Source organism: Dreissena polymorpha, chromosome 10 (genome assembly GCF_020536995.1).
Source record: "Dreissena polymorpha isolate Duluth1 chromosome 10, UMN_Dpol_1.0, whole genome shotgun sequence".
Lineage (NCBI taxonomy): Eukaryota > Metazoa > Mollusca > Bivalvia > Myida > Dreissenidae > Dreissena > Dreissena polymorpha.
Window position 1 is genome coordinate 38,770,072 of NC_068364.1, and position 13,358 is coordinate 38,783,429.

Genomic DNA, 13,358 nt, shown 5'->3' on the forward strand with positions numbered 1-13,358 from the left:
GAAAAGAGGTACAACTGGAAAACAATTGTTCATGGAATACCTAACGAAGAAATACAACATAACTTAATTGAATACAATGCATGCATATCAATATGCCACTAAAAGCTGTGCGTGACACTAAGGGGTCTATCAGGGTGTTCACTCACTGAACCCTTTACCAATAGATACGTATTTTCACGCATTTGTAGTCCCTTAGAAAGTTAATTGAATTAAAGACCTTTTTTAATAAATTCAAGTTTAAAGGCATCATTTCCAACCCTTTTACTGGTGAGCAGCAAACAGCATAAAACCTGAACAGACTGCGAGTTACTCGCAGGCTGTTCTGATTTTATGCTGGTTGCAAAAGCCATTTTCACTTTTCTCCTGATGGGGAAAGGGTTAACACGACATTAGGTGAAAGTAGACATACATAAGCATAATCAATTAACAGAAGGTACATCTATGTATCCCCATGGATGCATTATATTGCACTCAGACTGCACAATACTTTTTTTATATGAGTCGGGTTCTGAGAAAACTGGGCAAAATGCATGTGAGTAAAGTGTTGTCCGAGATTAGTCTGTGCAGTGGCTAATCAGGGACGACACTTTCCACCTAAATTGGATTTTTGCTAAGAAGAGACTTCATTTAAACGAAAAATGTCATAAAAGCAGAAAGTGTCGTCCTGGATTAGCCTGTGTGGACTGCACAGGCTAATCTGGGACAACACTTTACGCACATGCATTATGCCCAGTTTTCTCAAAATGTGACTCATATATAGATATATGTTTCATACACAACAGCATTGTGCACAAAACCAAAGTACCGTTTGTTTTCTCCATACTTGAAGTTTCCCTTTTTTCTTCTAAAATGTTTGTGAAAGACTTTAAACGCACTGTTTTCATAAGAGTTTAAGTGATATACCAAACAGGTGCAATTTCTTAAGTCGCAGGAAAAAGATACTGGGAAAAAGACTACTTTTTTGTTAAGTTTCATTTTAAAAATAAAGTTATGATAAATATATTTTTCCCACTGATAAATATTCAAACTGAAGAAAGAGTATTCTACTTGAAACTGTTTGGCTTTGAAGCCAAAGTCACCAATGTTGTGTTTATATTTTTAAATCTTACAATTGTGTTTTCCCCAAAGCTATTTATAGCTGACATCATTCAGTGTGGCGCCAATTTTTCAGAAAAAAATCATATGATCAGATTTTCTTTTTCTGATTGGATAATTCAAGATGCAATTTCTGCACAATTTTTGGAGGGTAGAGAATAAAAGAAGAATGTTATTCATAAAACAAGAGTGCCAAACTGTCACAAGATACGCCCGTTCGAAGGTTTTGGACACCATGCTCAATGCTTGAAAGTGTCCTCAAGACCTAGTTATTGACCCGGCATGACCCATATTTGAACTTGACCTAGATATCACTTAGATGTAACATCTGACTAAATTTGGTGAAGATCAGATGAAAACTACTTCAATTAAAGAGCGGACAACATGCTTAATGCTTGAAATGCACTATGTGACCTCGTTTTTGACCCGGCATGACCCATGTTCGAACTTGACCTACATATCATCTAGACACAACTTCTGACCAAATTAGGTGAAGATCAGATGAAAACTACTTCAATTAGAGAGCGGACACCATGCTAAATGCTTGAAATGCACTAAGTAACCTCGTGACCTAGTTTTTGACACGGCATGACCCATATTTGAACTTGACCTACATATCATCTAGACACAACTTCTGACCAAATTTGGTGAAGATCGGATGAATACAATTTGAATTAGAGTCCGGACAAAGTGGCGCCGTTGAAAATGCACTAATTGACCCTATGACCTAGTTTTTGACCCGGCATGACCCATATTCGAACTTGGCCTATATATCAACTAGATGCAACTGCTGACCAAGTTTGGTGAAGATCGGATGAATACAATTTGAAATAGAGTCCGGACAAAGTGGCCCCTTTGAAAATGCACTTATTGACCCTATGACCTAGTTTTTGACCCGGCATGACCCATATTCGAACTTGGCCTAGATATCAACTAGATGCAACTGCTGACCAAGTTTGGTGAAGATCGGATGAATACAATTTGAAATAGAGTCCGGACAAAGTGGCCCCTTTGAAAATGCACTTATTGACCCTATGACCTAGTTTTTGACCCGGCATGACCCATATTCGAACTTGGCCTAGATATCAACTAGATGCAACTGCTGACCAAGTTTGGTGAAGATCGGATGAATACAATTTGAATTAGAGTCCGGACAAAGTGATGCCTTCCGCCCGCCGCCCGCCGCCCGCCGCCCGCCAAGGGGTTTCACATAATACGTCCCGTATTTTATACGGGCGTATAAAAAACATGGTAAAAAAAATGGTTCGTCAGAACTTAAGAGAATTTTCCCAAGGTCAATAAGTGAAATAACAATAAATGTATGAAATAATTCTAATGAATTTCACAATTGTTCTAGTAAAATGTTTCAAATTTAGGAAACAGCTACCAGAAAATGTCATATAGAACTGGTTCAGTGTTTCACAAATAGAGGATATAAGCTAGCATATAGACCTGCACCATGAATTGTGCATAAAAGAAAAATCTACCTAAAAATAAGTGGCGCTCTCGGAACACAGGGTTTAACGCATGTGCATAAAGTATCATCCCAGATTTTAATTTCAAAGAAAGTTAAAAAAAAAAATTCAGTCAAGGCAGACAGCACAGGCTAATTAAGAAATAATATTTTTATATGATGGTTTGTCGTCGAATAACCCACAGTAATGAGTATAGATGCGTAGGAATTAAATCACGAGTGTGAAGCACGAGTGATTTGATAACACACATCTATACAACTTACTGTGGGTTATTCGACAACAAACCATCATATAAAAATATTATTTCGATTCTAACACGATTCTGATTGATTTGGTTCAAGCTTTTGGATGTGAACTATATTTTTCAATACCCCGCCCTTCTTAGTACTAAGTTCACTATTTAGTGACGTCATTGAATTGTACAAACATATGACGTCATTTTCATTCATAAATATTTTGCAAATGATGTCACTTTCATTGAAAACAACAATCGTAGAAACTTAATGTCGTCACGTGTATTGATGCTACTGAAAAGCTGACATGCTATAAATGTTTTCTGAATTTTGTTCCCTAACAAATAACATTTTTTGTAGACGTGGTTATGCCACTTATCACCAAATATACAATTTGTTGTTTCATTATTTTTATATACATGATACATTTATTACATTTCTTTTAGAGCGGGTTTTAGCACGTGCATTTTACTGCAATATTTTCTTTATTTATTCTGAACTATTTTCGAAACATTAAGCTCCGCCCATAAGTTATTGCAGAATAACCCACACTTGATTTCCTTCTTTGTCTATAGAAAACAAGTCGCGTGTCGTGTTAGAATCTGGGATAATATTTTCTGCCCATGCATTAAACCCTGTTTTTCCAAAGCCCCTCTTATATGCTATCTACAAAAATATTAAAACTTTTTATACATTCTGAATCATAAAGTGGGTATTTAACAATTAAATTGTATAACATGACTTGAATAATCATAACAAACATGCAAAAGAGTTATTGGACTTGTTCATAGATTTGTTATTTCCACTTTTTTTCTACACATTTTGTGCAAGACCTTTTGTACTGTATGCACATCATAAAGTAACAGCTACAAAAATCTCTGAACAAATCATTTATAATATAGAACACAACTTTTTAACTTTAATACACTTCTTACTTTTTGCTGAATAAAAACAGAAAAAAAATGCAATGAAAAAATTGTGAGCAATTTTGCAAAGAAGAAGTGCACATTTCTGCTAATTTTACTTCTAATTAAAGGAGAAGAAAATGTACTACAAATGCTAATATAATTAAAAGATCAGAAGTTATCCTTAACGCATCTAATAACTAGAGATATACAAGTTTTCTACGTAGCCATCTAACATAATATAATCTATAATCTCAGAATATGTATATGTACTAATAACACTGTCAGATCTAATGTTTTCTGTGGGATATATATATATATCTAAGTGTGTGCTTAGATACTTACAAGATTATGGGGCTAGGAGCAGAAAATTATATAAACAGTAAAAATCAAAACAATTTGTTAAAATGTCCAGTATTACAACTAAAACATGAAGTGATTCACATAACAATGATCTTTACCAAAGAACACAATCCTATTGTTTAATAAAAAGAGAAATATAATCAATAAATCATTTATTAGTCCAAAACCAACCAAGTACATGTAAAGCATTTTCCCTGGTTCACATTTGTAAAACTTCTGATGTAAACAAAAAGTGTTATCCTTTTCTGTCATCAGTTTAAAACAAGAGAGGTGTTTGTCAGAAACACAATGCCCCCTATTGTGCCGCTTTGAAGCCATACATTTGACCTTTGACCTTGAAGGATGACCTTGACAATGACTTTTCACCACTCAAAATGTGCAGCTCCGTGAGATACACATGCATGCAAAATATGATGTTGCTATCTTCAATAATGCAAAAGTTATCAAACTTTAACCAACGTTAAAGTTTTGAGACACACACATACAATGAATGAATGAATAAATGACAGACAGACAGACAGGCCATAAACAATAAACCCCCGATCTTTCGATCCATGGGCATAAAAATAAAAACTCTAAAAGTGACAAAAAGGAGGCATGTTCATCATTAGCAATACAATATTAACAAGAGTGCCAAACTGTCACAAGATACGCCCGTTCGAAGGTTTTGGACACCATGCTCAATGCTCGAAATGCACTAGTGACCTCGAGACCTAGTTATTGACCCGGCATGACCCACAATTGAACTTGTTCAGATATCATTTAGACGTTACATCTGACTAAATTCGGTGAAGATCAGATGAAAACTATTTTAATTAGAGAGCGGACACCATGCTAAATGCTTGAAATGCACAAAGTGACATCGTGACCTCGCTTTTTACCCGGCATGACCCATATTTGAACTTGACCTACATATCATCTAGACACAACTTCTGACCAAATTAGGTGAAGATCGGATGAAAACTACTTCAATTAGAGAGCAGACACCATGCTAAATGCTTGGAATGCACTAAATGCTTGGAATGCACTAAGTAACATCGTGACCTCGTTTTTGACCTGGCATGACCCATATTCGAACTTGGCCTAGATATCAACTAGATGCAACTACTGACCAAGTTTGGTGAAGATAAGATTTATACAATTTGAATTAGAGTCCGGACAAAGTAAAATGCACTAATTGACCCTTTGACCTAGTTTTTGACCCAGCATGACCCATATTCGGACTTGACCTAGATATCAACTAGATGCAACTACTGACCAAGTTTGGTGAAGATCGGATGAATACAATTTGAATTAGAGTCCGGACAAAGTGGCGCCGTTGAAAATGCACTAATTGACCCTATGACCTAGTTTTTGACCCGGCATGACCCATATTCGAACTTGGCCTATATATCAACTAGATGCAACTGCTGACCAAGTTTGGTGAAGATCGGATGAATACAATTTGAAATAGAGTCCGGGCAAAGTGGCCCCTTTGAAAATGCACTTTTTGACCCTATGACCTAGTTTTTGACCCGGCATGACCCATATTCGAACTTGGCCTAGATATCAACTAGATGCAACTGCTGACCAAGTTTGGTGAAGATCGGATGAATACAATTTGAATTAGAGTCCGGACAAAGTGATGCCTTCCGCCCGCCGCCCGCCACCCGCCCGCCGCCCGCCAAGGGGTTTCACATAATACGTCCCGTATTTTATACGGGCGTATAAAAATCTTCTAACTTAAAACAAAATAGAATCAAAAGAAGTAACATCCAAACTCTTGCAACGTTTCAATCCACATAAAATCCCCTACCTTGTTTTTCTCAACTGAGATTAAATTGTCATTAACTGCATTTTTTTAAATTTTATTTTCTGATATAAAACAAAATTTACAGGCGCTTAAGATGTAAACTTAAAAGCTGAATATTTTGCAATTTTTACAGCTAAATAAAAACGCCAGTACCAGACCTGTTTACCCTACCGATTGCTTCTCAGTAGTATGTAGGGCATCTCTCAGTAGTTTTGGGCTGTTGTCAGTAGTTTTAACCGTTTCAATCATTTTGAGCATTAAAACACCATGACTGGGTCACATATCAGTTTAACGGTACATAGAGCATTAGATGAATTTACTTGCTAACCATTTAATCTGTTTAGTGATTTTATTTGCTTTTATTTGTTACAGCCTGTGCCATTTGGATTGGAAAAATTAGCGCGATTAACCATCAAATCGGAAAAAATAGCGCGATAAACTATGAAATTGGGAAACATTAAGCATTATAAATATGATTATAAGTAACATAATTAAAATTGTTTTTAAGAGCATGTTTGACAGCATTTTTATATTATAAAGTGCTGCTTTAATGTCTTCTAACAATGAAGACAATATTTAGTTAATATCCATCAACATGCATATTAATCTATAGAATCTTAAATCCATTTGTTCATAAGCTCTTTAGGAGTAGCTGCTAATTTAATTCAGTATTTTTACAATTAAATATCATAAGGGGAAAACATAAACAAATATTGACAAACACCCTTTAGTGTTCTTGTTGTGTTGTGTTGATAATGTATTTGATGGAGAAAAATAATATATTTTATTTGTTTACCTTTCAATATATTGCACTTGACAACCTCAGTTCAATGCTATTTCATTAAATTGTACAGCGTAACAAACATAATAAAGCAGAATATGCATTTGAATCTGAGTATACACAAATCCACTAACATATAAATCAAATCATGTTTGTCTCTTTCCATTTTCGAACGATACTCATCTTATTATAAATGATTAAACTTTGTGAGTAGATTTCTGATAAATATTTATTTTTATCTCAAACGTTGTATTTTGCTTTAATTGACACACGCATTACATTAATCCCTAATGACAATATGATATCCGTTGTTTGTTTGAATGGTATTTATTATTTTCGCCGTTAATCGCAATTTCTTGTCTGCTTGCCGCCATCTTGGACGTGTGTAAAAACAGACCTGCTCAATCCCGATACATCGACTATCGTCGGTATTATCCGAGAGAGAGATGTGTATACTGGATAGCAACGTAAAATCGTATATATTTGGCTAAATTTGCGAACCAATACGCAAGTCAGTTGTTCTTCGTAACCAATACGCAAGTCAGTTGTTCTTCGTGACGACTCGACAAGCTCGATCAGCACTCGTTCCCCGGGAGGCTTGAATTTTAATGTTTCTTACTAGGCAAGCGCCAAAATGTTTATGATTGATAAATTACCCGCAAAGACCGAAAATAAGCAAAAGTACGATTAAAAACCGAAATTTGACCATTTTGATCGATTGATCCGTAGTTGTTCAGTACAAATCTGTAGTGCGTAGTTTAGCCAAATAATCCGTAGTAACTACGGCGAATCCGTAGAAGTAAACAGGTCTGCAGTACTTTGTTTTCCTTGACCAAGTTTAAGAACTCCAGGTCCAATATGGGTACAAAAACATGACATTATTTCATCAGCATTTAAATTATATATATATAATGGTGCAAAAGAAGTAATGTCTAATGTTTTGCAATTTTTGCAATGTTTCAAACTACCTTGTTTTTCTCAACTGAGTTTAAATTGTCATTAACTGCATTTTTTAAAATTTTATTTTCTGATATAAAACAAAATTTACAGGCGCTAAAGATGTAAACTTAAAAGTTGAATATTTTGCAATTATTACAGCTAAATAAAAACACCAGTACTTTGTTTTCCTTGACTGAGTTAAAGAACTCCAGGTCCAATATGGGTACAAAAACATGACATTTTATCATCAGCATTTAAATTATAAATATATAATGGGGCAAAAGAAGTAATGTCTAATGTTTTGCAATTTTTGCATTGTTTCAAACTACCTTGTTTTTCTCGACCGAATTGAAGAACTCCATATCAGATATTGGGTCGGACAGGTACGACCTCATGACATTGAATCGCAGGCCCTTAGGCGGCTCGTTGGTCATCTTGACTCCGTTCTGCAGGATGGACACCGGGAACGTGTTGGATGGGTAGCTTGTCAGCCACAGGCGGAAATCTGGGTGGGTCGTCTCGGGATTCAGCTCCTGTACAAATGAAATAAGATTGGATAAATGCAATTAGACTGGTATTAGTGGCAGGCCAAAGGATAGAATTAAATGAGCCACCCCTTGGAAAAACATTGTTACATGCATGTGTATAAGGAGTCCACAGGCTCCACATTAGCCTGTGAAGACAGCACAAGGTTATAAGGGAGGACATTTTCCGCTTGTATGGTATTTTTGTTTAAAGGGGCCTTTTCACAGATTTTGGCATATTTTGAAGTTTGTCATTAAATGCTTTATATTGATAAATGTTTACATTGGATCTTAAAAGCTCCAGTAAAAAATCAAGAATAAAATTTAAAAAAGGAAAAAAAGTAGCCGGTACCAGGGCTCGAACTAGTGACCCCTGGAGTCCTGGAATTAGTCTGAAGTAAAAACGCATTAGCCCTCTCCGCTATTCCGCGGGATATACACAGTTTAAGTATTTTATACCTTATATAAGCAATCTTCATAGTTTCGTAAATTTAAACGACAACAACATAACTCTCCAAATTATTCAATCGTTTCGCGTTGCAACGCGTTATAATTTTTAGGTTTTCAAATCGTCAAAAGATACATATAATGGCTATATTGGACTATGGTAAATGTTCAGTAATACTGTTTCCTCACAAATATCATAACTAAAACGAAAATTTGCGAATCTGAAACAACTTTTTTCAATTTTGTCAATTTACCAAACCGTGAAAAGATCCCTTTAAAGGAAGTCTCTTGTTAGGGAAAATCTAGCTTACGCGGAAAGTGCTGTCCCTAAATTGCCTTCGCAGACAGCACAGGTTAATATGGGAGGAAACTTTACACACATGCATTTAGCCTCATCATCCAAGAGCAAAGCTGAATTTTATTTGGTGCTGTTGTTTTTGTTGCTTACAAATACCGTAAAAAAGAGTAAAAGGTTTTTAAATATTATAATGACCAGGGTTCAACTTATGGAGTTGGATAAGTAGATCATCTAAAGGTTGCAATGGCTTTTCTTTTTTTTATGTAATTTATTTTCTTGGAAATCTTTATTTAGAGATTTTTGGAAGACATTTTGGAAAAAATATACACATTTTGACATTGGGAAAAGTGCCAAATTACGGCCCCAAATATGATAATAAAAAACAAACAAAGTTACCTCGCAGATCTTTTCCAGGGTGGTCATCCATGATGTGGCGAGGTGGCAGTTCTGTAGCATCACCCAGGTGCCCTCCTTTGTCCCCTTCTCAATCATTCGCAGGGCTATCGGTCCCTGACCTTGACCAAGTGACAGCGAGTCAAACTTGGCCCCTCCAAATCCCTGAAGAAACAAATAGGCCCGTTAAGATCTGAGAGTTGAATGCAAGTAAACTTGGCATATCTGAAACTCTTGGAAAACTAACTAAAATGTACATTAAGGTCTGACAGATACATGCAAGTAAACTTGGTACCCCTGAATCCCTAGGATTACAAAAAAGAGTCTTAAGCACCCATCATTTGCATGGCTATAGGTCGATTACCTTGACCCGTGAAGAGCGAGTCAAACCAAATCCCTGAGAAAATAAGTTGATAAAGTAATATCTGATAGAAACATGCACACATGAGAGTCAATCTCAGCGCCTTTAAAACTCTGGGAAAACAAGTAAATACCCTAATGAAAGACACAAGATGCACTCACAAGAGTCAATCTTGGAATCTCAGCCATGGACAACAAGAAAGTGTAAAAGACACTTGCATACCAGAGAGTCCAACATGCCCCTTTAAATCAAGTAGAGTTTAGTGGGTGTTGCAGGTAAGATTGAAGAGACACATGCACTCAATCAAGCAAAATATTGTCTCATGAATACAAGCAGGGCTAACGTAAGCATTAACAACAAAAATCACCAGCAGGGCAATGTCATGTGACCTTGGCCTTGTGACAGCAAGTCATTGAATTTTATCATATCGATTTAAACAATATATGCAGCAACTGCAGCAGAAAATAACTTTTGTCAATATCCACAAATCTATTAAAAATCATCAAATGAATAATAAAAAAGACCAGTCCCCATATTAAACGTCCCATTCTTAGACTTAAGAATACTGAAAAGACTCGGATCCAAGAAACCTTAATTCAGCATTTGAAATTCAGCATTTGAAATTCAGCATTTGAAAATATACAGGTTACATATAATGCTCATTTCTTAAAAAAAAGAGGTTATTTTAGCGAATAAAATCTAAGTTGGACTGTAAATGAACATTGTCATAGAACAATATAGTTCCTTAGAAAGTTAAATTTAATCAAAGACTTTACTAGATTCAAGTTTGTAAGGCTTTATTTGCAACCCTTAGATACTGATGGGCAGCAATCAGTATAAAACCTGAATAGACTGCAAGTAACTCGCAGGCTGTTTCGGTTTTATCCTGTTTGCACAAAGCCATTTTCACTTTGCTTCTGAGTGGGAAAGGGTTAAGAATATTCCTTATTCTTAGACTAAAGTCAAATATTTGGTTTGTGAATGTTAGCCAAGATAAACAGGTCTAGCTTTGCCGGTGCAAGCGTACCTGATCATCAGCGAACTTCAAGAGAGAGGTCATGGGGTCACCACCAGGGGACAGGACAAACAGCAGAGGGGCGCAGTTGTTACTGTCACCAAACGACCCGGGAAGGTCAAACGGGGGAGGCTCGATGTATTTCTTGCCTATCTTCTCTGTGACGAAGTCTTGAATCGCTGGCACAACCTGGAAATACACAGCAGAACAAACTAAGCATTTCTCTTGGTAAAAAGGGTTTAATGTCCCGATTAGTCTCATGTTACTGCACAGGCTAATCAGGGACAACACTCAACACGCATGCATTAATCCCAGTTTTTCCAGAATAAGAAAACAATTATTTAAAACTGTTTTTCATCTAGTTTTTTCTTAAAAGCTTACAGCTGGTCATAAATGTAATTTGATTTAAGCGACAAGGCTCAACATTTAACATTTAAAGCTTACAGTCCAGGGTGTTAATTACAAAGCGGCTTAGGAAAATGTGCACTTAAGAACAGAATTTTGTATAGGGAAATCATATCTTACGTTGTACATATGGGAAAATTTCAGATCAAGTTTTCTAGGAGAAATCTGATTGAGGAGATAAAATACAATGTTTTACATAAAAACTGGACATACTAGCTTTAAAAGAAATATTCCCCACATTTCACTCTAAAGGAGATATTCCCAAAATGTTGCTTTATTAACCAAAAGGTGAAACAGGGATTTCAATAGTTTTTGAAAAACCATAAGTCACGAGTTCTTGTGCTTGAAATTTTCGGAAGTCAAATGACATTTTCAAAGTGGTCAAAATATTTCAGTCTAGAGTTTTGTTTCTGAACAAATTTAGATTGCTCAAACAATTGGGCTTTGTTTAAATTTAAGTATATTACATAACACACAAAAAAACACAAACGGGTAATGAAAAGTAAATTTTTGTATTATTGTATTAGTTTCAAGGCAACATTTGCATCACAATCATACAATGGAGATAATATGGTGAAGTGAAAAGTGAGAACATTACAAAATGCTTGCATTTAATAAGGATTCTACATCAATTAACATCCCTGTGAAAAGAAGCCCTGATTGCATGGTATGTGGTTACCTTGTCCGGTCGGATACATCTGAGGAGTAGCAGCCTCTGGAAGGAGCCGAGTCTCTCCTGCCACTCTCCGGGCAACGTCATGTGTTGGGGCTCCTGTTGGAACACAGAACACAGACCCACAATAACAATTGTAAACTTTGTAGATATTTTGCACATTTATAATAAAGCAATAGTTTAAACCTATTTATTTTGGCTCAATTGCATAGAAAGCCGAAGGCTTATTTGAAAAGCTATCAAGTCTATTTCCTGGGTAGAACCAGCACACAGTGTCTTTGAGGGAGAACTAAAAAATGGTCCCACAGTATGGATCAAACTTGTGACCTGGTTGCTAGGCGACACTCTATCCACTTCTTCATAGCGACTAGAGGCAAAAGCTTACTTAATGTGAGATTTGTAAAATACAGAAAAACACCCTGGTAACCAAGTTCAGATATTATATTTTGTTACAATAATTTTTATGGTTGATACATTAAAATGCATGGCATTCTTAAAAAAAATAATACAAAAATCAACATAATTATGCTTAAATTAGGAATAAAGCTGTATTTTTTTCTTAAGTTTGTTATCTGAATGATTTTGCTGAATAAAGGGATTTGTTAACAGTTCGGTAAAATTGTCAAAAAAATTGTCAGAAGTTAAAAAAAATTATTTAACATTATGTTTTAACAAAGCAGAATATAACTCTTGACTCGGAAAATTCTTTAAAGTATTGGTTCTTTAATGGATGAACATAATTCGCAATAGAAAAATAATAATAAGTTTGTAACGCTTTTCTTGATAATTTGAGAACTTTGATAGCGTTTGTTTCTCATTAAATTACTCAAACCTGTGTGGGGCACAGAGGTAGTGTGATCACTTTTGCTTACAAAGGTCTCAGATTCAAGTCCATGGTAAAAAAAATGTTTTTTAATCAACTTTGTTTCTTGCTTTTAAAATGTTAAAACAAATCTAAAACAATGTAGATTTGTAAGTAAACATTTTAAATAACATTTTTAATATAAATGGCAATCTGTGGATAAGTCCTTTAAAGAAAAAATCCATCTACCCAACGCGCAGTCAAATGCACCAAATGCCAATCAACAGGACATCACAAAAGCACAACGTACCACGCTGTCGTAAACCTCCTTCCAGCCGTCCTTATTGGACACAAACTTGGTGCGGATGTTCTTGAAGATGGGAAGGTCGTCAAGGCGACAGATCTCGTCCCATGACTGGACAGGCAACCAGGTGGTCGGGTTTGAGTGCGGGTTGTCGAGCCCGATGCCTCCCGTGAGCAGGAAGCGCCACTCATCCTCGTTCACCTCCTTGTTGTGCTTCAGGATGTTTGAGCAGAGCAGGAAAGAGAACAGCAACTGAAAGAAAGAGAAAAGGATACTTTACACTAATAAAAAACAAGGGAGGTAAGTATGGTACAAATTTTGAGTAAAGAAATAGGCTAATAAACAATAATCTTTTTAAATTAAGAGCTCAAGATCATTTGAAGTTTGAGCAGAGCAGGAACTAGAACAGCAGCTGTAAGGAGAAAGGGGGAAGGTTTATTTGAGCAATATTCTTGAGAAAAATTGTGAATTTTTGGAAGGTTATTAACTTTTGTACCCCAATAATCTGGAGCTATCTATTTTTAAAGATTATTGATTGTGGTCCTACTTCTTT

The 13,358-nt window shown here is 35.8% G+C and overlaps 1 protein-coding gene across 4 annotated transcripts in view; it reads right to left on the minus strand.

Annotated features, from left to right (window-relative positions):
* LOC127848498 (dynein axonemal heavy chain 7-like) overlaps positions 1-13,358 on the minus strand; it is a 281,861-nt gene that overhangs the window by 166,152 nt on the left and 102,351 nt on the right. For 3 of the 4 annotated variants that reach the window (XM_052380993.1, XM_052380992.1, XM_052380991.1), the window contains 5 exons: positions 12,812-13,057; positions 11,706-11,798; positions 10,634-10,810; positions 9,249-9,410; positions 7,913-8,116 (listed from right to left, as the gene is read on the minus strand). In XM_052380993.1, the coding sequence (XP_052236953.1) occupies positions 7,913-8,116; positions 9,249-9,410; positions 10,634-10,810; positions 11,706-11,798; positions 12,812-13,057 (882 nt within the window). Of the gene's footprint in view, positions 1-4,053; positions 4,066-7,912; positions 8,117-9,248; positions 9,411-10,633; positions 10,811-11,705; positions 11,799-12,811; positions 13,058-13,358 lie in introns of all 4 variants that reach the window. The other variant, XM_052380990.1, reaches the window with a different exon arrangement.